General features: G+C 39.2%; 2 protein-coding genes across 5 annotated transcripts; both read right to left on the bottom strand.

Moving 5' to 3' along the window:
* Positions 1-1,524: 1,524 nt before the first annotated feature.
* Positions 1,525-3,623, bottom strand: si:ch73-330k17.3 (IGFBP domain-containing protein). The gene is made up of 4 exons (XM_061035645.1): positions 3,200-3,623; positions 2,175-2,262; positions 1,876-2,071; positions 1,525-1,774 (listed from the first exon to the last, which is right to left on the bottom strand). The coding sequence occupies exons 1-4, from the start codon at positions 3,525-3,527 to the stop codon at positions 1,715-1,717; spliced, it is 672 nt and encodes a 223-aa protein (XP_060891628.1). The 5' UTR covers positions 3,528-3,623; the 3' UTR covers positions 1,525-1,714.
* Positions 3,624-5,135: 1,512 nt separating this feature from the next.
* Positions 5,136-21,449, bottom strand: LOC132972653 (CTD small phosphatase-like protein 2-A). Of its 4 annotated transcripts, none has more exons than XM_061035640.1 (13): positions 17,638-17,774; positions 11,664-11,875; positions 11,056-11,191; positions 10,778-10,924; positions 10,391-10,618; positions 10,146-10,242; positions 9,305-9,416; positions 9,125-9,211; positions 8,983-9,045; positions 8,817-8,896; positions 7,435-7,561; positions 7,252-7,347; positions 5,136-6,365 (listed from the first exon to the last, which is right to left on the bottom strand). In XM_061035640.1, the coding sequence occupies exons 2-13, from the start codon at positions 11,850-11,852 to the stop codon at positions 6,300-6,302; spliced, it is 1,428 nt and encodes a 475-aa protein (XP_060891623.1). In that variant the 5' UTR covers positions 11,853-11,875; positions 17,638-17,774; the 3' UTR covers positions 5,136-6,299. The 4 variants fall into 4 exon arrangements, with proteins under 4 accessions (XP_060891623.1, XP_060891624.1, XP_060891622.1 ...); XM_061035641.1 differs by lacking the exon at positions 17,638-17,774 and adding an exon at positions 14,879-15,016 and having other exon boundaries at positions 10,146-10,239; XM_061035639.1 differs by lacking the exon at positions 17,638-17,774 and adding an exon at positions 14,879-15,009.
* Positions 21,450-21,975: the final 526 nt, after the last annotated feature.

Raw genomic sequence — 21,975 nt, 5'->3', positions numbered from 1 at the left:
GCAGACGTGCTGTTTCTTCTTTACTGTCCAGTGTTTGTCTTTTTGACACGTGCTCCTGTTTGTTTACTCATCAAATTGGAGCAGGAGCCGCAGAGTCCTTTCTTCTCCCTGATTAAGCAGTGTGTATATTTTACACGCTGCTTCAGTGACGCAATTGTTAGAAGAAGATGAAAGAAAAGGCAAGCCTTTGTTTTGGTATAAAAAAAGATTCCTTCTTGCGAAATCCCTCAGATAAAGAACTTCTCTTCAGAAACGGCTCACTTTTGAAGGACACAGAACAAACCGTCCATTGTTGGTCCACACTTTATTCCCTGTCTGTACTCACTTCATTATTGCTGCCTCATAAAGTGTCTGTTATTCAATAACCATCGTCTGTCAGGGGGGCAGCGATGGCAGAGGGGCGCTTCAAGACGCCTTACCTCTCCTGGGAAGTAGAGGGAAAAAAACTCAGAAAATGGTGCCGATTCAAAAAGACCAGAGAACGGTTTTATTTACAATGTTTTCTCACTTCTATTATTATCATTATTCACTTTCATGTAAAAAAAAAAAAAAAAAAAAAGTTTTTAATTATTCAAATTGTACAAAAACGTTGTGGGAGAAATGAGAGGTCACAGAGTGCAGCTCTGTGACGTACATTTAGGCCTGCGGCAGGATGGTGCGTTGAACCAACCCTACGTCAGGAACACCTGTAGTTCAGTGTGTTAGAAACAATCAAATCAACACTATATGCAGATGATGTACAGTTATCATGTAAGTAGGTGCTTCATTAATGACCGTCACTTAATCACCTCCTTTGATTTGCCTTTTTAAAATGAATGTAGCTCCAGTATGTAGAGTGGAAAACTTTAGAGAATTCATCAGCTGAGAAAACGAGCTAAAACAAAAGTGTTTGTTGTTTACTAACAGGTAAATAGTTTCATAGAGAATGTATGACTCTGAGTTAAAACCTACCGTCTATGGAGCCCCTGAAGTCCCAAAAAGTTAAAAAAAGAAAAAAAAAAGAATCTTGTGCACTCAAGTTAGATAATATAATATCTTGATAGTACAAAAGCAATGTTTTCTTCTATAGACTCCGTAACCTTCTATAAAAATGTCATGTTAGTATTTCAGAGGGTAACGGTAAACTCCTGCACACCGTCTAACTTGCAAACAAACGTTTATCGGCAACATTTCAGAACTCGACCTTCATCAGGCAGTAAACAGTAAAGACGGTTTGATGGACACATCGCTCTCCTTCACACCGGGCTTATGAAATGGACGTGTAAAGGGTTTTCAAAGGTTTTTCTATTGAGAAGATTTCATAGTGGAATTGTTTTAAGGCTAGATAAAACAGAGCTTAACTACACAAAATACTCAATGAAATATTCCAAAAACGCTATAAAACCCAAAACACAGCTCATTGATAAAAATGTTCATGAAGTGACAAGATAAAGTAAGACCTTGAGGAGATCCACCTTATACAAACAAATCTGTGACCTCTAAAACACTGTTCCCATTAAACACATTCAAATAAAGAGAAGAGCGTTCAGAATGACCTTAACTTTTATTTCTCTTTGTTAAAGATACATAACATTTTACAGGTTTTTATTCAGATGTACACTGCGTTCATAATGTGATCGTTGGATCAAGAAGACAAAGTTTACAGATAGCTGCCATTTTTACATCGTGCTACATGAGCGAGTTTCCTCTGAGTGTCCTCCTTATGCGCGGAGAGTTACTGCTGAGAGTTTGAACAGGCAGGAACAAAACACCAAAAATGTCCCGCAGAATGACTCTACCAAGAAAAGAAAGACAAAGTGTTGGTTTTGTTTATGAGAGATGAAGCAGTCGATGTCAAAAAAAAAATGGGGACTTTGTTGTTTATGTTCTCCTTACCTGCAGGTTGCTGTGGCATACAGGACTATGATTTGCCGTCAGGTGTTGGTGCACACACCTTCCAAAGTGACGTAGGCAGGAGGAATCGGAGGGGCTGCAGGTCTGGGGGCATGGCGGGGCTTTCAGCAGCAGACAGCTCGAACACGAGGTGTGTTGGCAGGAGCCCTGGCAGTCTTTATTCTCCAGAGACACAAACCTACAGAGCATCACATATGTGTTTGATGCAGCACAAGATGATACAGAGGGAGGGAGGGAGGGGGGTGGGGGGTGGGGGACATGTCTTTGTAGTTTTCAGTTACCTGGCAGAGCATATTTCAGAGGGGTTGGCTTGGCAGTATTCCTTTGTGCACTCTGGGTGACAAACCTCAGGATTCAAGGATTCAATCACTGCACAAAACATTTGAAAACCAACATTAGGCACAGAGGTGGGACTTTAAAAAAAAACGACAAAGCCATATATCACATTTAATATTTACATATTTCCCCCGAGCAGCAACAAAACATAAAAAAAAAAAAATCTCTTACTACGTCTGATAGCGTATCGATAAACAGTGACAACTCTGTCCACTGTGAGGAGATAAGAGGTGTAATGATGTCTGAACTGTTAGCAGAAACCTTTGAATCAAAGGAAGCCTTGAGCTCACTATCAGTCTCACAGCTCGTAAACTACATTTACCACACGCTCCGTTCCCACTACGATGATGACAAAATGTAGTACACTTTGATGGAATAAAGAAGCCAAAAACTACAGCCCCTCTCCCCTTAGTCAGCTACGACCTTAAGAGGCAGCTTATATTTTGTAATGACTGTAATAACTTCAAAAATTCAAAACTAACGCAAGAAATCCAGCACTGGTTGTTATTATTTTACTGAATTTTTTTGATCTTATAATTGTGCTGAAATTACATTTTGACCATGGGAATCTTAATTGTAATGGACTGTTTTCATGCCCGGTTTCTCCCTATATGTTTATGTTTATTTTAAACCTATTGTATTTTTTTCAGTAGAAATACAGAGGACATAAACAATAAAGACCCATTTGTGTGGGTATAGTAGAAAACCTTTGCTTGACATGAAAGCAGACAGAAAAGAGCTCCGATATTTTAAGCATACAAAAAGAGAAAAAAGTTCAAACTCTGAATGAAAACAAATCAGATTTTTTTGTACTTTTTATGTTTCATTGTGATGCACAATTAAGACACTGCTTTAACTAAGCTCGTGGTAAATGTGACAAAGTTTGGCTCCTTCTGTCAGAAAAATGAAAAAAGACATCCAGTCCACATCGCCTCTTTGATACTTTTGAGGCTGCTAACATGAATCTCACCTGCTTTGCAGATCCCTTTGCGCTCCGTGTCTGCTTTGTCAGCCGCTGAGTCCTGGTAAAAACACACCAGCCCCTCGTCACACTTGCCCAGGTAGTCCCACGTTCCTCCGCAGGCCTCCCCCTCTGCTCTGGCACACACGGGGCAGCAGCCGCACACGCCTGTCGTCACACCACCTTTACACTGGAGCTTCAGCGCCCGCCGGGACGAGCAGTGTATGCGCTCGCATGGCGGGCAGTGGAGAGCCTGAAGCTGCTGAGTTTCTCTGGAAGCCGTCTCCTGTGCCCCCAACGCCCCCAACAAGGCACTTGAAAAGAGGAGCATCCACATCTTTGATCCTCCTAATGTTGTCTAGAGGTGAGAACACCGTGGTCACCTTTTATATACGTCAGCCCCACACACTAGCATGGCTTCATAGTTTATGATCCACAACCTCCACCCCCCACCAGCAGCCAATAGAGGAGGGCAGGTGGGCTGATTGGGTGGATTTAGTTGAAATACACAGTTAATTATCCCCACATCTTATCTTTACACTATCAACAGTGTGATTTTGTTTAGAAATAATTCCTCAGTCTGAACACGGTTAGATAAGTCTGATGAAGACTGGCCCCCTTTGTGTTGGGACTCACCTGACCTTTAGAGGGGGCAATTCAGTGCACACCTTCAACCAGGTAATGACCTATTTCTTAAGAGAACAAAAGGATCAGACATGAGAAGGTTATCTGATCGGGACATCTTGTAAGTTTGGCATCTCAGAATAGAAACTCTGGCAGGTTGTGTTGACGACAATAGATGCCCACCTTAAGAAAATATCTGACATTTGTCTTTTTATGACTTCTTTATATGAGACAGCATGGGACAAAAAAGAAATCAAGTATTTCAGGCGTAAAGTATTCCAAAGAATTCAAATAACTTTTTTTTACTAATTAGTCATTTAAAAATAATCTTTAATTTTATTAAAAGTGATTCCACAGCAACATCAAAGTATGGCCATAATAATATCAAAACATCAACATTACTCTTTTATGTGTCTGCAAAAAAGTTCCAACATTAAACAAATATCCTTGGTCCATTAGAGTCCGTGATATTGTCTGTTTTCTAACACATACCGGGTACATATTTTAAAAATATTAATTCTTAGTCAAAGTTGGAATGTGCCTCAGTCTAATCTTTAACTTCAGTATAAAAAATATTTTTCCATTTACAGTCTTAAGAACTCTTTTTTCACTTGTTTGCACCTGTTGGTCAGTAAGAGCTTTTAACATTAGATTACAAAGAAAAGTAATTTCATTATAATTGTTACAAGAAGTGGTGTAAAATTTAGTTGTACATATGGAAAAAAAACAAAAAAAACAGAATTATCCCGTGGCTATGATTGAAGGGTAGATGGAACCTGAACTCCTAACATCATCAGGTTGTTATTTAAGCAGAAGAAAAAAAGCGTTGATTGTTGCAAAAAAAAAAAAAGTATTGTTTGTGGAACAGATAGTTTTGTATCATTAGTATTATAGTAATCTTTTATTCTCACATTGTTGGCAGCTGTTGGTGTTAGTGGATACATTAGGTTTGGTACATGGTAGGAAAAGTTCTGCTACCTCTAAAAAAGATCTACAAAAAAAAAGGTTTTGCTTCAAAGATTCCCTCATATGTTGACAACTTAATTTAATAATCCAGGTCCCCTGACACGTTTGTCAAACTGTCCAGATTATAACTCTGCCCTTAAACGTTATAGAGCAGCTGTGCACGATCTACAGATGACAGTCTGATAACAGTAAGACAGATGTTTTCTACATCACTGGTAGAGCTCACTTATCTTGATCATTGCTGCTGTATTGATTTGCACGCTATCTCGATGTTTTCTCACTAAACTAAATGTTACTTATAAATGTACGATACAATCAAGACTATGTATTTACATGATTTACAGGAGACTCTGCGTCGTATAAAAATGTTTTTATTTTCAAGGAAACCATTAAGTAACACTGAATACAACAGGAGTGATCATTCAATAGTCAATAAAACTCGTGACTCCTACATCGTAAAGATCCCACAAACAAGACGTCTTGGAAAAACAACATTTAAAGCAAACATGTTGGCAATTTGCTGGTGCTACAATTTAACCCCCCCTCCCCCCCTCCTCCTCCTCCCCCACACACACATAACAAACTGAGGTGATACACACCTGTGTAGAAAAGTGACAAGATTTCACATCAACTTACAAAGGGCTGGATGTCAAAGTGCAAGATGCCTGAACCTCTCCCACCCTACCCCCACCCCGCCGCAGGATGATCAAGGTGTCGTAATCAGACATGGACGCTCAAATAGAAATCTCTAATTAGAATTCAGCCATGATGGCTTTGTATTCAGTTCAGACCCTATTCCAGCTTACATTACATACACTTTGAAAATATCCTTTCTGAAACATTTTCCTCCCTAAGATACTTCTTTTTTTTTTTTTTATAAAAACAAAACTGCACCTTGTTACAGACAGCTGCATGTAATGGAGTAAAGCATGACAGGAAGAAGGCAGGCATACAACAGAGAAGCAGCCGTTTCTTCAACAACTTCAAAGCAAACATACTTACATGTTGGTTTATAAAAGCAACCCAATCAGAGAATACATACTCAAACCTGAAGTGAAAATAAAACAACTTAAAAACCTTAAAGAAAAAACATATGTACAGTATCTACAACAGAGTGAATATGATACAAGTGTTACTGGCCGTTCAAGGTCAGGCTGGAGCCGACAAGGTCCACATAATCCAACACTGCATGACATTCAATTTTGTCAATCCAAAAATGGTTCTTAAAAAGACTGAACACCTTCCAGGAGGCCGTTTTTCAAAATGTCGGAATAAAAAGTAGTGAGCAAAAAGTGAAAAGTTTGTTCTCAGTCTGGTTCAAAAACATCCCGGGCTTTTTGACTCCGACATAGCTTCATATTTTATCTTTTTTTTTTTTTTCATGATTAAAAAAAGTATAACAATTACGGTAGAATGGCAATGTTGTGTTTGCAAAGAGTAATTCATTGAATATTTTCTTCTGGGATTTTTTTTTCCAATGTTGATACCATCTGGGACATAAAAGAGGAACATGAGGCGTTCAGTCTGGAGGAAGGAGGGCGTGCAGACGAAACTGTTCTCGAATGTGCGGCCTGACGTCTTCGTTCTGTGACAAACAAAGAAAACACAACAAGGAACTATTAAGATTACTACTACTAAATGACTTTGGTTTCACAATGATGTGTGTAAAGCCAGGTGGATTCACCAAATGCACATTTCAGCTACTTATATCATTCATATATCTTCAGGGCATGCAGATCCACCGGCCTCCAGGAAAACAAACACACTCCTGTTAATTCACTCCTGATAGCTCAAACATGCTATCCTGCCACATACGCTAACTTCAAAAATGAATGAAGTACTCTTCTTGTTATTTTTATTTAAATAAAACTATTGCAAAATTGAATCAATATACATTTGAAACGGTTTCAACAAAAATTCACATTATAACCCAAACGTAGGACTGTTTCCCAGCTGGCTTTATCCCCAGTTTCCCTTTTGAACTGGCTTCTGAGCGTGTTAATGTAGAGCTGCTGACAGAGCAGGGACCCTCTAGATGAGTAATCATCTTAAATGAAGATACGAGCGGACTGTGATATCTTATTTGATTATATGCTTTTGCATTACTTTTAAAAATTCTGTGTGCGTAAGAAATAACTTTTACTCTCAGGTCAAAGAGTGTTGTTTTTTCCACAAACAGATTTATAGCATGCAGTTGATAATAAATAAATGAGATCTCTGTCATCTGATCTTAATTTAAACCTCATCACTCGATCCACATGAATTTATAATTGACACATTCCCCCCTCTCGCCCAATGATAGCTGAGCTGGGATTGGCTGGCTTCATCCCCAGCGTCACCCGAATGGGATCAGCCGTATAGATGATGGATGGATCTTTTTTCTCACTTGTAGAATACTAAAGTAACTGTACATCCAATCGTGAGACTCTCTATGAGTAAGAAAGCTGAAGAGTGCCAGTCATCATACATACCAGCTCCACCAGCTTCTCGAGGAAAGGGACGAGCTTTAGAAGCTCGTTGTCATTTCTATCCACAAACCAGCTCTCAATAGGGATCCCATTGGAAAGCTGAAAAAAGACAAACAGACTCATTAACATAAGTTTAAGCCCCACCCCCCTTTTTAAACTGGTTCATCTCTGTGTGATTACGTTTACCTGATAGGCAAAGGCTTGGGGTGAGTTGTCGATTATTATCGTCTTGGAAAGATCCCGTCCCAGAATGTTCAGGTCTTTAATATAGTTTCCCTGGACACACACGCAGTGCTCACGAAATAGTCTGTGTCTGGAAAAAAAACACAAAAAGAGATTATACCCTCCATTAAAACATGCAATTAAATGTGTTTTTTAAAAACGGTTTCTTGAAGACAAATAAATTAAAGAAAAAACAACATCCTTCTTGAATTGGAGTATTTACAAGGTCAGAATAATATATTATTGGTGGAGTGGATTAGGGCCCGGCAGTATTTGTGATTTTTGGTGTAGATAGTAATGTCGATATCAGGGAGGAGGCTAAATCTGATACCGATAAATCGGCCGATATGTTTCTTAGATCTACGAAATCTGTAGAGATAGATAGAGATAAATGGACACATGTATTGCTTTGATCCCTCAAATGCAGATTTCAAATACTTGAGGAAAAGATTTTCAGTATAATGAAGACAAGACCAAACTTGAAACTAACTGCTCATGTACGTGCGTCACCCCTGGGTGATAATGCTCGTTGCACACTCTGCTGGTGTAAAGAAACTGCTAGTGAAATGCAATGAAGCACAATGAATGAATGCTATTTGACTGGTGAATAAATCTAGTAATAGCCGGTCATATCTGCGATGAAATTAGCCGATATTGATAGTCACTGGATATGCTAAAATCGCAGATATTATTGGCTGGCCGATTAATCGGTGGGGCTCTAATGTGGATGATCCTGACTCGTTTTAAAAAGAAGTGACAAGAGCAAAGAATTTCTGAACGACTGTCAGGAAAAGAGAAAAGTAAAGATTTTTTTAAAAGCGACCTAACAAAACATTAAATAGTAACATGAGGGTCATCTGTTGATTTAAAGGAGGAAGTTAAAGCAGGCAAAAAGATTCTTGAAATAAGGTGTGTGTGTGTGTGTGTGTGTGTGTGTGTGTGTGTGTGTGTGTGTGTGTGTGTGTGTGTGTGTGTGTGTGTGTGGAGGACTCAACAAAGACATCAGAACAAAGAAACAAACTAGATAAACCTGAAACATCACAATGGAAACTTTGAATCCATAACAAAACTAATCCAACAAGGAAGCTTTTTAATTCAACTACACGTCTTTAATAGATCGAAAAATAAATACATTTTAGATAATTAACCGTGGCTAGTTGAAGAATGAACCCAGTCATCTCTCCTAGCTGACTCAGGGATGAAGTCCATTATTTATTTGGCCGTATTTTCATGTAAACTTTATACCGACATTATTACAGCTAAAAGCAGACACACTACAAAACCAGCCGAGCATGAAAGTAAACATTCATCATAAAGCCGTTACAGAGTCATGTCCGGTCACCAACCTGACCAACTGTTTCTTCGGATCCAGGATGTTGAGCAGTTTGTCAGCGTAGACTTTCTTTGACGCGGTGAAGAGGATAATCTGAAAATTGAATTAAACAGAAATAAGTGAGTAATTTGTCAATTCAAACAAATACTGTTAAATGAGGAAATTAAAGGGAGTCTCACCTCATACATTTGGGACATGCGTTCAAGGAACTCACGGAAGAAGGGCCTCAACCGAACATACACCTAGAAAAACAAAATAGGGTCAAAGATGACTCAGGAAATGAAAGCGTTGAACTGAAGAGTTGCTTTTCACAGTTACTACCTGGTATATAACGTCTTGAAAGAGCACAGGGAATGTCAGGGCTGCGTCTTCTAGCTCATTCAAACTACAGTGGACCAAAGTTTCATCCTGACAGAAAAAAAAAAAAGATAAATCCATTAAAGTCCATTTTATTTTTCATGAGAGCTCACAGTTAGGGACGAGAAACATTTCACTGCTCACCAGGTCCAGGACGAGAGAAAACTCTGGCGTGCTGCGTGTTTTTAAAGGTAGCGCTGGTTTACGTGTTAACTGCTCTTCTGTCAGCGGAGGCACATGCTTGATGAAGAAGTACCTTAGGGCAAAAGAACAGAAAAAAAAGTGAATTTTTCATGACGCGAGTCCTGGCTGGAGGTAAATTAGTAATGTTTACATGGAGTCAAATCTATTCACAAGGTACTCAGACGGACTTTCTGGTTTCTGCTGCCATCTAGGGGTTCAGAGTTTCACATTGCGGCCAGCTCTGTTCACACAAAGGCTCAGTTCCATTTCTAATCTTAACCCCCTGCCCTTGTTTTTGAGGTGCCCCTTTGCCGTGGTGAAATTTCCCCCTACAAAAATGGGACGACCCTTCAAGACCCTGATACGACATCAGTAGTGGTCGACTTCATTACCAGATATACATTCTGGTAGATTTCTCACAACACTCTGGAGTGTGTAGAGTCTCAGTTTAAAGAGCCATGTAGCCCTAACATGTCATCCTACCCCTCCCCTCCAAGAATCCGGATAACCCTAGTCCCCTCAGAGAGCATGTGAAACATAGGGGTAAGGCAAAGTGGTAGGGGCGAGGGGTATATTGGGACTAAGCCCAACATGCAATGTACCCTTAGATTTGACTCCAAGAGGAATGAAGCAAAAACTATTCTGATCACAAAAAGTTGGTGAGCCAAAGATCAAAATATAAACGTGTGATCACTTAAGTCTATACTTAAAAGTCTGACTTAGAAGCTTTTAAAGTTATTTGTCATAAATTCAGGATTTCTAGGATTGTTAGCTGTTTTTCAAAACTTATTTCGGTACTTACGGATCAAAAACTTCCCAGTCCTCATCATATGAGGTTTCTGCAGGAGCTGGAGGTAATGTGTGTTGGTAGCCACCATCCGGCATACAACCAGGAACTGCTGAAGACAGTTATGGCAAAGTTACATTGATATCATTTAGCAAAGGGAAAGGTGAAGTTGTGATGTCATGTCCATGCCTTTTTTCCCCACTAACTTCTGTTACTTAAAGTAAGCTCAAATTTAAGGTCTAATGTGAGGCTGGTCCTACCTGTTAGTGGTGGCATGTCAGTTTCGGTGACGATCTCTCCTTCTTCTATGGTTGTATCAGAGGTCATCTGAAGCCTCTGTGGTAGAATCGGGGCTGTGTGACATGGGGTGATGCCTTCTGTGGATGTGAGGGTGCTGCTCGGCATTTCTTCTGCCTGCTCGATGTCCAGCTGTTTCATGATTTCCTCTGCCTCCATCGCTTGGCCAGGAGAGTCTGAACCAGGAGTGGCTGCAGACAAATCATAAGAGGGGTCAGTTCAAGTTTGTTCATTTCACTTGCATATCAAAAGAATAAGCTTTAGAGACACCATTACCAGTTAAAAGACATTTTTCAAATCAATTATGCATTGAGTTTAATGCATCAAAATCAAAAGATCTTTTGTTTTACCCGTTTTTGTTGCTGGTGAGAAAAAGTTGAAGACTGGAGAGAAGATGGTTCCAAGCAGGGTGGTGCGAGGTGGGCTGCTTGCTGCTTCGACTGGGACTTCAAGTTTACCATTGGGTTTAATAGGTTTACTGTTGCACGTCATTGTGTCTGGAAGAGAAAGTATTTAGGAACAACCCAGGAACATTTTTACTCTTTGCATAACTTGTAACAGTCATATGAATCTTTAACGTGTACTCAAGACACTTCCTTTACAACAGAGAAATCTGAGGCTGTAGTACCTTTATTTGGAGTTTTCCGGCAAACTCTGGACACCGACTTGTTGGCAAGGCCTCTAGTCTGTGGCGTTGAAGTGATTAGATTGCTATCAGAATTACAATCAAGACGACTCCTCTTGGCGGGGATATCTTGCTCCACCTTAGTAAAAAAAAAAAACAGGATTATAAATCCAGTCAGGGTTACAGATGACTCAAATATATACATTTCTCTCTTTTTAATCTTTCAATCTGAAAATATTTTACTTTGAATAAGAAGTAGTGCTGTCAAATGTAATTGTGATTAATCACAATGAACCACAATATATTTTTATAATACTGGTGTCAGGGTGCTCATGGCGTAGACGTTAGGTCACGCTCCATGTATGGAGGCTATAGTCAGAAATCTACAGGCTTCACTGTTGGCTACGCTGTAGGGTCGCTGGTCTTTTAAAAACAGACTATGCATCTGGTTATTTCCACTGTAATAGTCTTTTGTCTTAAGCCACTGTTTCACATTATCAGCACAATGCCAATGCTGCTGTAAGTATGCGTGTGTACTCTGAGATTCATTTCACGTCAAAGAGAAACACTGAACTTGTTAACGTGAAGCTGAAAACACGACGCAATCCCACCTTGACAGCATTTCCACGGATGAACTTCTTTATCGTGGAGAACAGGCCGGTCTCATTCTTCTGCATTTTGCCTCGACCTTTCACAGGGGATGGCTCCACTTCACAGTGTTTCCGTTTGGCCTTGGATGGATGTGTTGGACGGCCTATGTTTGGCTGCTGAGGAGCTTTACGCACTCTCAGCCTCATCATGCTCCGACGTCACATAGATAAATCTGTCGGAGGAAGAAGAACAATGTATCAACTTTGAGTTATGAGAAACATTTTTGCACTTTTCTGTTAAGAAAACCACATTTATAATTCACAACCCTGTTCGTACTGCACTAAAGGACCCAGAGTTATGATGCAGACTTCATACTGTTAGAATGTATAAACAGAGATCTGATGCAAGCTTACAAGCTTTTCACTATTTTTTAATACTCTCTGATCGGGTAACAAATCGTTGTAATGCACTTGCATGATGTGCATGTGTGTCAAGTGACCTGAAGCACATAACGCTGCCACTTTTCTGTTTTTAATGCAAACCAAAACCGTCTCTTTTCTTGTCTTTCTGACTGATCTTTAGTCTTCCTGATATCACCATCAGTCTTCAGAGAGTCTCTCGGAGAGAAGGAAGGTTTGAACTGTCTTCCTGAGTGATTTCCAATGTGTTCATCGTAGTTAAATATGTAATAAAGCACGCCACAAGCTTTGTTTTCTGAACAATATAACACGGTTTTCTTTACTTGCAAAAGATTTGAGACAAACTCATTAAAAGTAGGATTTTTTTTAAATCTAAATATTAATTGATTGACATCAAAATACACTGCACTTATTTGGTTGTATTTCCTCTTTTCTTTTTAAATAGAAAAGTATATTCCAGAAAGAAGAAAGTCACTATGTCAGTGTTTCCCAACGTAGTTTAGCCCTATCTTCTGGTGAATTTTCTAGACTTTCTTAAATCTCACTGAAGTCATCCAGAGGAAATACTCAATAAGTAATCTTGTTCTGGGATGGGTTAATGAACAAAAGTACATTTTTAATTAGAAATGATCTAGATCTAAATCTAGTCTGAGCCTGTATTTCAAAAGCTAAAGTTGAATTCATTTCAACCTTGTTGCTCTCAGTACTGTCTGTGCTGGGGATGACACTGACCATTAAACTTGTATTTAAAGAAAGGGGCAAGAAGCTTCAAACAGAAAACTATACACAAGTAGAAAGTAACTATCCCTTCTATTATTTCACTCCAAACACAACAAAGTGCACACTGAATGAAACAGAGCTCATTTGTTTAACTGCTTTGGTCTTCAAATGTCTTCAGTTATATCTGCATTTCTTTTTAAACACTTATTAAACAATTCTGTCCAAAGAGCTGTGGAGCTTTTACTTCTCAAGGTTCAAACACATCAACTTCTCTAATTATTATCTGTCGGTAACCTGACACGTCTTAGGTGCGAGTCGTGCCTGTCATGACAAAACCCCCCAAAACATACTGACCAATAACATTTTCCTAAATTAAATACAAAAACATAAATTAACATTTAAAACAATAATACAAATTTGGTTCATACAAGTTGTTACCATTAAATGATATGACAAAAAAATAGTCTTAACAGCAACCTACTGTCTGCCTGACAAACTGTTTCTTTTAATGCCTTTGACATTCAAGATTGTTGAGGTTTCTGTTCTGCAACTTCCTGTTACCTATCGGACAACATTCAGAGTGAAAGTGAAAACCATTGTTCCCAATGGTTTCTACTCTTATGTTGACCTTTGCCAAAAAAAAAAAAAAACTTCTATGAAGTTTTTTATTTGACATATTTTAACTTTTCAGTTCCTGCTTTTACCCCTCTGGACACTAAAAATAGGGCTGCAACTAGGATTTAATTATTGATCATACACTGGTCATACCCACACATCTCTCATCCACCTGTATTATTGTATTATAGTATCTTCACATCACCTCAATAAGTTATCCACCTGTACAATATGTCTGTATATTATCTGTAATCTAGTATAGCATGCTCACTGCACCGTAACCTGTATGTTATAATCCTAATAATAGACTTATATTTATAGCATTTATTTATATTTATAGCATCCCATTAATCCAGCCATCCATGTATACCCAATAATTCACTTTTTTTTAGTCTACATCTGTAAATTTTGTAATTACTTGTACATGGCACAGATTCTTGCACTTCTGGTGGGACGCCAAACCTCATTTCATTACTCTATACTTGTATATATGTAATGACAATAAAGTTGAATCTCATTAGTCTGATGATTATTTCTTGCTACCCCCCCCCCAAAAAAAGAGAAAGAAAACAACAACAAACAACACTTATATAAGAATAAAAGGAAATAAGTACTCTATGATAGCAGGTTGTTAGTTTAGATGGAGGTGACTTAATGATTGCCTACTGTGTCAACATATATCTATAACTTTAATTTAAGTCGTATAACACTTATTCCCCCAGTATTTATATATATTATTTGGTTGCCACTGTCATTTCACAACATTATAAATAAAGTTGAAAACAACCTCATGTCTGTGAAGCTTTCAGGGGAGTGGGCGGTGTTCGTGTTTCATCACTAGAAACATGAAATACGAGGCCTTTCTGCATTTAGTAAAACATCTAAGAGTAGCTGCAGGTTTGTTTGTGATGATTAGTTCTGCTGAAACTGCTTTTCTGTTATTAAATAAGACGTGAATGCAGAAAGCTGCCTGTTATGTAACATCAGGGCAACGACGTCAGATAAGCTAACATTAGCCAGCTGTTTGATATTTAGCACATGATTCATTACTTTTGTTTGACACTCAAATGTTGGAAGGACAAACAAAAAAGAACCGCGATATCGAGTGGTGACACACAAAAAAAGCATCAAGCAGCCGTCAAGATTTATCCATTTTTGAAATGATTAAAACGTATAATCCAGATGCTGTCTGGTGGTACACGGTGAGCTAACTACGCGAGCTAACACAAATGCCCCCAATGGCAGCAGAAGCAGCGCCGTGACATGAATCACTTTAACTCCCACGGCTCGTCTCCACGCGTGTCCCAGTAAACATGTGCGTGTAAAACAAGTGATTTCCCCGTCTATTCGCTGATAAATAAAGCTACAGCTAATCGGGCTAACGCGACATTTTGTTAACCATTAGACTACGCCCCCTTCGCGTTAGCCTCCAGCTAGCAGCGGGACAACCCGTTTTGTTTACATGTTTGTTTGTTACCTACTGGTGATTTTGAGGGGCTCCTTAAATGTCGCCGTGGCGTTGTCAAGCTCTCGGCTCGCGACCGTGACGGCCACCGGGTGGTGGGGGGGGGTGGGGGCCTGGCTGGGTCGTGGTTGTTGCTGCCGAGCTCTGTCTGTGTGTATGTGTGTGTGTATGTGTGTGTGTGTGTGTGTTGTTGCTGCTCGGTGGCTAGTTCACTGATCATCCATGTCTGCGGACGCCATTTCCCGCCTCATCACAAAACATAACGTTGGTTTGTGCGCAGGAGGAATCGACACACATACACACACATACACACACATACACGCGCACACGCGCACGCACACGTAGGAGGAGGAGGAACAACGTGGCGGAGGTGGAGAGCGGAGTCAACAGGAAAATGGCTATGATGATGATGATGATGATGATGATGATGCGTGAGTGTGCGCGTGTGTGCGCAGCTGGACTGAAGCGAACCACCAACACTTGTTATCCATTTACAGTCTGTGTCAGGGGCCAAATTATAGAATACAAAAAAAAAAAACGATTAAAGTCGATTATGTCTCAAATTGAACTCAACATACACCAGTGATCAAATATTATTATGGACGTATTTCTGGTTTTCAAGATTTCATGGTAGATTTTGTCATGTTTTCCAATTAACTGATATGTAAAAATTGACCTGAGGGTTGATGGGGGCCGCATGTGCCCCCCCCCCCCCTGGTCTATGTCAGGGATGGGCAAACTTGGTCACTGCAAGGGGGCCAATTTGTAGAATACAAAAAACGATTAAAGTCGATTATGTCTCAAATTGAACTCAACATATACCAGTGATCAAATATTATTATGGACATATTTCTGGTTTTCATGATTTCATGGCAGATTTCATCATGTTTTCCAATTAATTGATATGTAAAAATTGACCCGAGGGCCACGTTGAGGGTTGATGGGTGCCGCATGTGGCCCCCGGGGCCGCCAGTTGCCCACCCTTGGTCTATGTTGTTATCTCTGTACTGTTGAGTGGCTACATAAACGCATAAGTCCATTTTGAGTGAGGAGACAGGTGCTAGGCTTTTAAAACATTTTTTTTTTATTTAGGGTCAGTTTTGTTTTACATTTAGCAGCAGTTTTTTTTCAACAACATTATTGCGGGTGTGCAGCTTGATTAGGATTTGAAAATGAAAATTGCATCACAATGAACTCTACTGGAGATTATGAAATGGATAGAGTGTCAAAAGTAGAAATTCCAGTCAATGGGTCAATCATCACACTAAATTTATGGTTTTCTTTAGGGGTGTCGTAGTGGGGGGAAAAGTGGGACTGACTACCCAGGGCCCAGTGGGGAGGGGGGCCCTTCATGTTATACCCGCAATAAGATCACTAAAATTGTCTGAATAAATAAACAAACATTCAGAATTCCTTTCTGGAAAAAATGTGGAGTCTGTCTCAAAGGCCCCCCCCCCTGCTTCAACTGTCTGAAATGTGTGTATATTACAAAGTTTAAATTATTTTTAAACTATGAGGAAATATTACAGTGATTATTTATCTTCCATTTTCAGGGTGTAAAACAAAGCATAGTTGTTCAAAGTTTTGATGGGTCATAGAAATTTTCCGGGTTAGTTTGGGCCGTGGTAGGGGCCCAATGTGATATGTTTTCATGGGGCCCGGAGTTCCTGGCGGCTCCCCTGGTCTCAGTAAAATCAACAATGCTATGTAACAATCCCAGTGATGCTAAATCATACAAAACATGCCAGTTACATCTCAGGATATAAAACACCTTACACTGCAACGAGGTAGAAACTATACTGAGTGAACATTCCTGATTTTTCTTTAAGAATAGCTTTTAACAGCACGGTTACATGAGATTGTTTAAGTGTAAACATTCATTTTAAAGATGAAAGAGTGATTCATCTTTTAAAATAATTGCTGATAAAAACGAATGTCTTGATACAAAAATGAATTTTGTATTTAAAAGATTAGAATGGTGCCAGTGACAGTTTGCTAAGTTGGTTAAGCCAAACAGATACACAATGTGTTTGGTAGAAAAAAATAGTGAACATAGTATTTTACAATGAAATTCATGGACATAAAGAGCATTACTTTGTGATAATATGCACTTATAATACCGATCCCTTTTCCCTCACAATTTTTTTTGAAGCAGTCTTAGAAATATTAGTTCTGCTCGGTCAACACTGTTATCCATTCCTTAAATATCCTGCAAGAATGCCCTCGTGCAGTGACCCTTCCAATGTGATAAAGTGCGCTCTGAGGAGCCCTTCCAATGGATTTGTAGCCCCTACTCAGCTTGAGTATGCCACTGATGGGGTTTGTTAAAGGCAGAAAGATCTTGCAATGTGTCACCATAAAATAATGATTCAACTTTAAGCAGCTAAAAGCCAAGAAGACTGCAGATTTCACTGTTAATTTGCAGTGTTTCTTACAGGCCAAGTGACTCATTTTAATGTAATACTTAAAGTAATAAGTTATGATGTGCTATATATTTGACCATTGTACTAGCCACTGTATACAGTGTGTCCAGCCCTAAGTAGAACGATTGATTTAATGTGCTACTTCTTTCCCTTAAGTTTAGGGAATGTTACTATGAACTCGCAACAATAATGGTGGAGTCTCATTTCATCCCGAGATGAAGGAGCTTCCTGTATGGCGCTGGTCCACCCCACACGCCCCTTTAGTAGAATAAAAGTGATCATCAATTAATTGTTATGTTGTGGTACCATATCCGTTGCCAGATTTTGACATGTTAATTAATAATCGACATACCTTAGAAGGCCATGCCAGTAGAGGTGAGGCATCATATCAGCTTTCATGTGGTACATCACTTTTCTTTCTTTGGCTTGGTTGATGGGGAATGTTTCCAGGGGTTGCAAATTGTAATCAAACTCTGCCAGAATGACTGTATTGTAGCTTGTAACCAGTGGACATGAGGTGTAGCCATCATACTGTAAACAAGACAATTACTTTTATTTAATGCATTTCTATTCATCAGAGGTTCTTTCAACAGAGCAGTTATAACATTCCTCATATTCATGATGTTGACATGGCACTTACCTTCTTATCTGGCTTCTCATTTTTCATTATTTTCCTTATGGTTCTGTGCAGGATAGCAGACTGTGCAGCTAATAATGGGAAATAAATGGTAAGCCTTTCTAATATTTAAAGAAAAACAAGACAAATATTGCTGTGTCCCAAATCAACATAATTTAATAATTCTATACAGTATTCAAGTGATTTTTTTTTTGGTGATGCTTAGCAAGAGTTGTGTGCGGAATTGTTGACAGTGACAGTTTAATGTCCTACACTCCTACCTCATGAGATAGTTGGTCGTGCGAACACCTTCTTTAAAGCAGTTCTGAAAAAATCTGAACAACCCACCACTTTTTACTAACATGACATGACATGAAACCGTCATCCATTAAGTCACAACATCCAACTGCAAGTGTGACAGCACACAAAAGGTGCAAAGTCCTTTCTTGAAGATGGATGACTCATTTTGGATTTTTAGGCTCTCCCCAAAGCTTTTCACTAACAACCACAGGCCCCTTTAAAAAGACAGTCCTTTTAATGTTGGTATTAAAAATGCCAGGCCAGCTGTTACAGGTGTTCAGGGTGGGGTTCCCCAAGGCTTGTTGCTAAGCCCAAACTTCTTTTCCATTTTCTTGCCTCCTCTTGTATTATCAACACGAATAAAATAATATCAACTCAATTTTTAAACAAACCATATTAAAATCTACACAAGCTGTGATCTCGAACAATCTTCAGAATCCTCAAAACCCGTTAATCTGCCCGATTTAAATCCATAATCAGACAAAACAACAATGAGTCATTGGTTCAATCATGCTTTTATAATCTCAGGTACATTTCTACAACAAGAGGTAGAAATGCTTACTAGTCCATTTGACTACTTTATCTCTCTCCAGTATCAGTACCATATCTGCTTCTCTCTTTTTACTCTCTCCATCTACCTGTTGCTATAAAACAAATATTTCAAAATGTTATTGATTACTTCTAAAGCTCTTGGAGCCTTTGCACCATATTATTTATCAGTTGCCCTATGTCCCTTCCTGCTCCCTGAGATCCTCAGATGAGTCCCTCCTTGATTTCCTGAAGTCTAACTGTTGTACAAAAGGGTGGCACAAATGCTGTTTGGGCTCCTAGACTTTGGAATTAAGTTCTTGAAGAGATCTTACCTACAAACTGACCATTACCTTGTGGCATTACATGGCATTGTATGTTAGCAGTTTATTGGCATGTAAGTTAGCATGTTCCGAAATATTAACATTAATACAGTTTGAATAATGTTTTGATTATGAACAGCTGCTCAACATTTCATCAACCCGCGCAAATACAAAGACTGTACACTTGACGAGTATGACTGGGCAAAATTCTTGACTGCAGTCAAAATGCAGTCATGCAGAAAGTGATAAAAAAAAAGGTTCACATTTTAAACGTTTATATGGCAGATCTCAACTATATTCTAGTTAAATATATCAGTGAGTAATGCCTTTCAGAACACGACTATGGAAGGTATGGGGAAGAAGTGAAGCGGTGCGCTGAAGGTGATACATAACATTACATGTGACCATAGAGTGACCCTGAATAACACGTTTTATAAAGTCTGATTGATTTTCCCTCTGGAATGGGTTATTGCACAAGACACAAAAAAGTGACAAAGCACTTAAGAATTAAACTGTATGAAATGTATACGTTAACAGTATGATTCCCATTGCATCAATGCATTGTTCAAACTGACTGACTCAGTAGTCACTCACCAACAGCAGCTGCTGTCCTGGCTGTAGGCAGGTTGGTACAGTCTCCAATCCCAAACACATTTGGATACCTGTTGTGTTGGAGGTTTTCTTTGTTAACATCCAACCATCCAGCCGCATCTGCCAGTGGACTGCCTTTAACCACCAAATTGGGTCCCATTGGTGGTGTGACATGAAGCATTTCATACTAATAAAGAGAACAGAAAACTTGATGGTTACAAACTAGAGAACATTTTCCTAATTTGGCATCTAAGTAGGTGTAAAGTTAGAAAAACATAACGTATATTTGGTTGTTCATACAAACAAATACAACACAAATAACAGCATCATTTTCAATGTCATATGGTTAAATCTGATGCACAGTAAGTTATTACCTAACTACTTTGTAAAGTCACTTTTGAGGTACCTGAACACAGTTACCTCAATCACTGTGGTTTCGCCTGGTTTGTCAAGATTTTCAAACACAGCTTCTTGCTTGTCTGCCCGCACTTCAACCAGGTTGGTCCTCAGGTTTACTTGTAGGTCACGTTGTTTTACGATGTCCCACAATGCATCTGCATATTTCTTGACCCCAAAGAGCACAGGGAGCGATGTGTTGTATGTTAAGTTTGCCTTTTCCCTTTTACCTGTCTTAAATAAAAACATTAAATATATTTCGTTAATTTGTAAAGCCATAATTGAAAAGCTTAAAATGTACTATATTTTCAACTTCAGTACCTTTCTGAAATAAGCATCTGATAGGTACATGATCTTCTGTGGAGCTCCAGGACATTTCACAGGAGTATTTGGAAAAGTAAACACAGCGTTTCCCTCTTTGAAGTTCTGCAGGGCTTTCCACGTTTTCTCCACAGTTTTCACTGAGTAGTTTGACCCAATCTTTGGGTGATCCAATCCCTCTGCCAGTCCTTTAACCTACATAAACAATAAGTCACTTTTTCTAGAATGCATCTGGATGAAATAAACAATAAAACTAAAAGTTTACAAGGAAGAGTTGAATGAATGAAGCGTTACCTTCTCATAATGGAGTTGTAAACCAAGAGCCACAATCAAATACTCATAGGAGATCTGTAATGTGAAAGAAAGACTGCACTTCATCATACATTGTTCTAATTTGTCTTACTCTACCATCTACAAGCTAACACCAAGTCAGAAGCTGACATTAAGCAGTTTTTATCGTTCTAACATATACATTAACAGAAAACACACACCTCCTTCCCGTCATCTGTTCGAACAGTGTTTGTAGCCGGGTTTATTTCCTGAACTTTAGATTTCACCCACTTCACTCCAGACGGCATAACACTCGCAGTGGAACGACCTGATGAGGCTACGGTTTTGGCACCAGCACCAACCAGGGTCCATATTGGCTGATAGTAGTGAGTCTGAAAGTGGAAACAAACACAGAAAAGTTGATACATTAGCTTAATTTGACAGAGTAAAAACAATCTGAGAAACTGAAACCCCACATGCGCATGTATCGTACCACTATTTTGTAGTTTTTGGGGGGTTATTTGTTGTTTATGTTTCTAATTGTTGGCTGAAAAAAAAAAAGCACAAGAAATAATGATAATGGTTGGATGCTTGCCTCGCTGGGCTCCACAACAGCCACATTCTCAGCTCCCACAATCCTCTTCATCCGAGCACTCATTGCAATGCCTCCACTTCCTCCACCGAGCACAAGCATTTTGTAATGCTGTTTGGCTGACGCCCGGCTGCTCGTGTGAAGATGAGAGATGGTAATGCCCGCAGGGTGGCATTGTCTCAGACGGTGCAGTGCAGCCATTCTGTGTCTGAAGTGTAATGACAAGTCAATTTAGTTAGTTACAAATCTGATATGACCAGCAACATTTTTGCTCTGCATTTACATTTTGACAACCGGTAGGTAACTAGAGAATACGAGTACTGTAAATAATCAAAGGGGGTCAGAGCCAGACCACCCAATCTGATAAAAGATGAAATAGTTTGAATTGCATTATTAGGAGCAAAAACATCATGAATTTGGGGCGCTGGTGGCGCAGGGGTTTTATGGAGGCTGTAGTCCTCCAAGCCCGGCCCGGGTTCGAATCCGACCTGTGCCTCCTTTCCCGTATGTCATACCCCACTCTCTCTCTCTCTCTCTCTCCCTGATCTCTGACTCTATCCACTGTCCTTTCTCTGATATAATGGCACAAAATGCTCAAAAATAAATCTTAAAAAAAAAAGAAAACATCATGAATTTGATTGTGTATTTACCACACATGTATGTGTATAAGGCTATTGTAACAAGGAATATCCCAGATAAACTGACTGACCTGACAATAGCACAAATAATTTACCCATAATCAAATAAATAAGC

The sequence above is a fragment of the Labrus mixtus genome, chromosome 4, assembly GCF_963584025.1.
Source record: "Labrus mixtus chromosome 4, fLabMix1.1, whole genome shotgun sequence".
Classification (NCBI taxonomy): domain Eukaryota; kingdom Metazoa; phylum Chordata; class Actinopteri; order Labriformes; family Labridae; genus Labrus; species Labrus mixtus.
Note: the sequence above shows the minus strand (reverse complement) of the source record. Positions and strands in the feature narration are given on the sequence as shown.

Bases quoted from the DNA above. Each gene is read 5' to 3' on its own strand.
- si:ch73-330k17.3 (XM_061035645.1), bottom strand. From the start codon at position 3,527: ATGTGGATGCTCCTCTTTTCAAGTGCCTTGTTGGGGGCGTTGGGGGCA. The intron at 2,263-3,199 runs GTGAGATTCATG...TGTTTTGTGCAG, and splicing joins CAAAGGGATCTGCAAAGCAG to TGATTGAATCCTTGAATCCT. The intron at 1,775-1,875 runs GTAAGGAGAACA...TTTTCTTGGTAG, and splicing joins TATGCCACAGCAACCTGCAG to AGTCATTCTGCGGGACATTT.
- LOC132972653 (XM_061035640.1), bottom strand. From the start codon at position 11,852: ATGATGAGGCTGAGAGTGCGTAAAGCTCCTCAGCAGCCAAACATAGGC. The intron at 10,925-11,055 runs GTACTACAGCCT...TTTCTCTTCCAG, and splicing joins CCGGAAAACTCCAAATAAAG to ACACAATGACGTGCAACAGT. The intron at 6,366-7,251 runs GTATGTATGATG...TGTTTGTCACAG, and splicing joins TCGAGAAGCTGGTGGAGCTG to AACGAAGACGTCAGGCCGCA.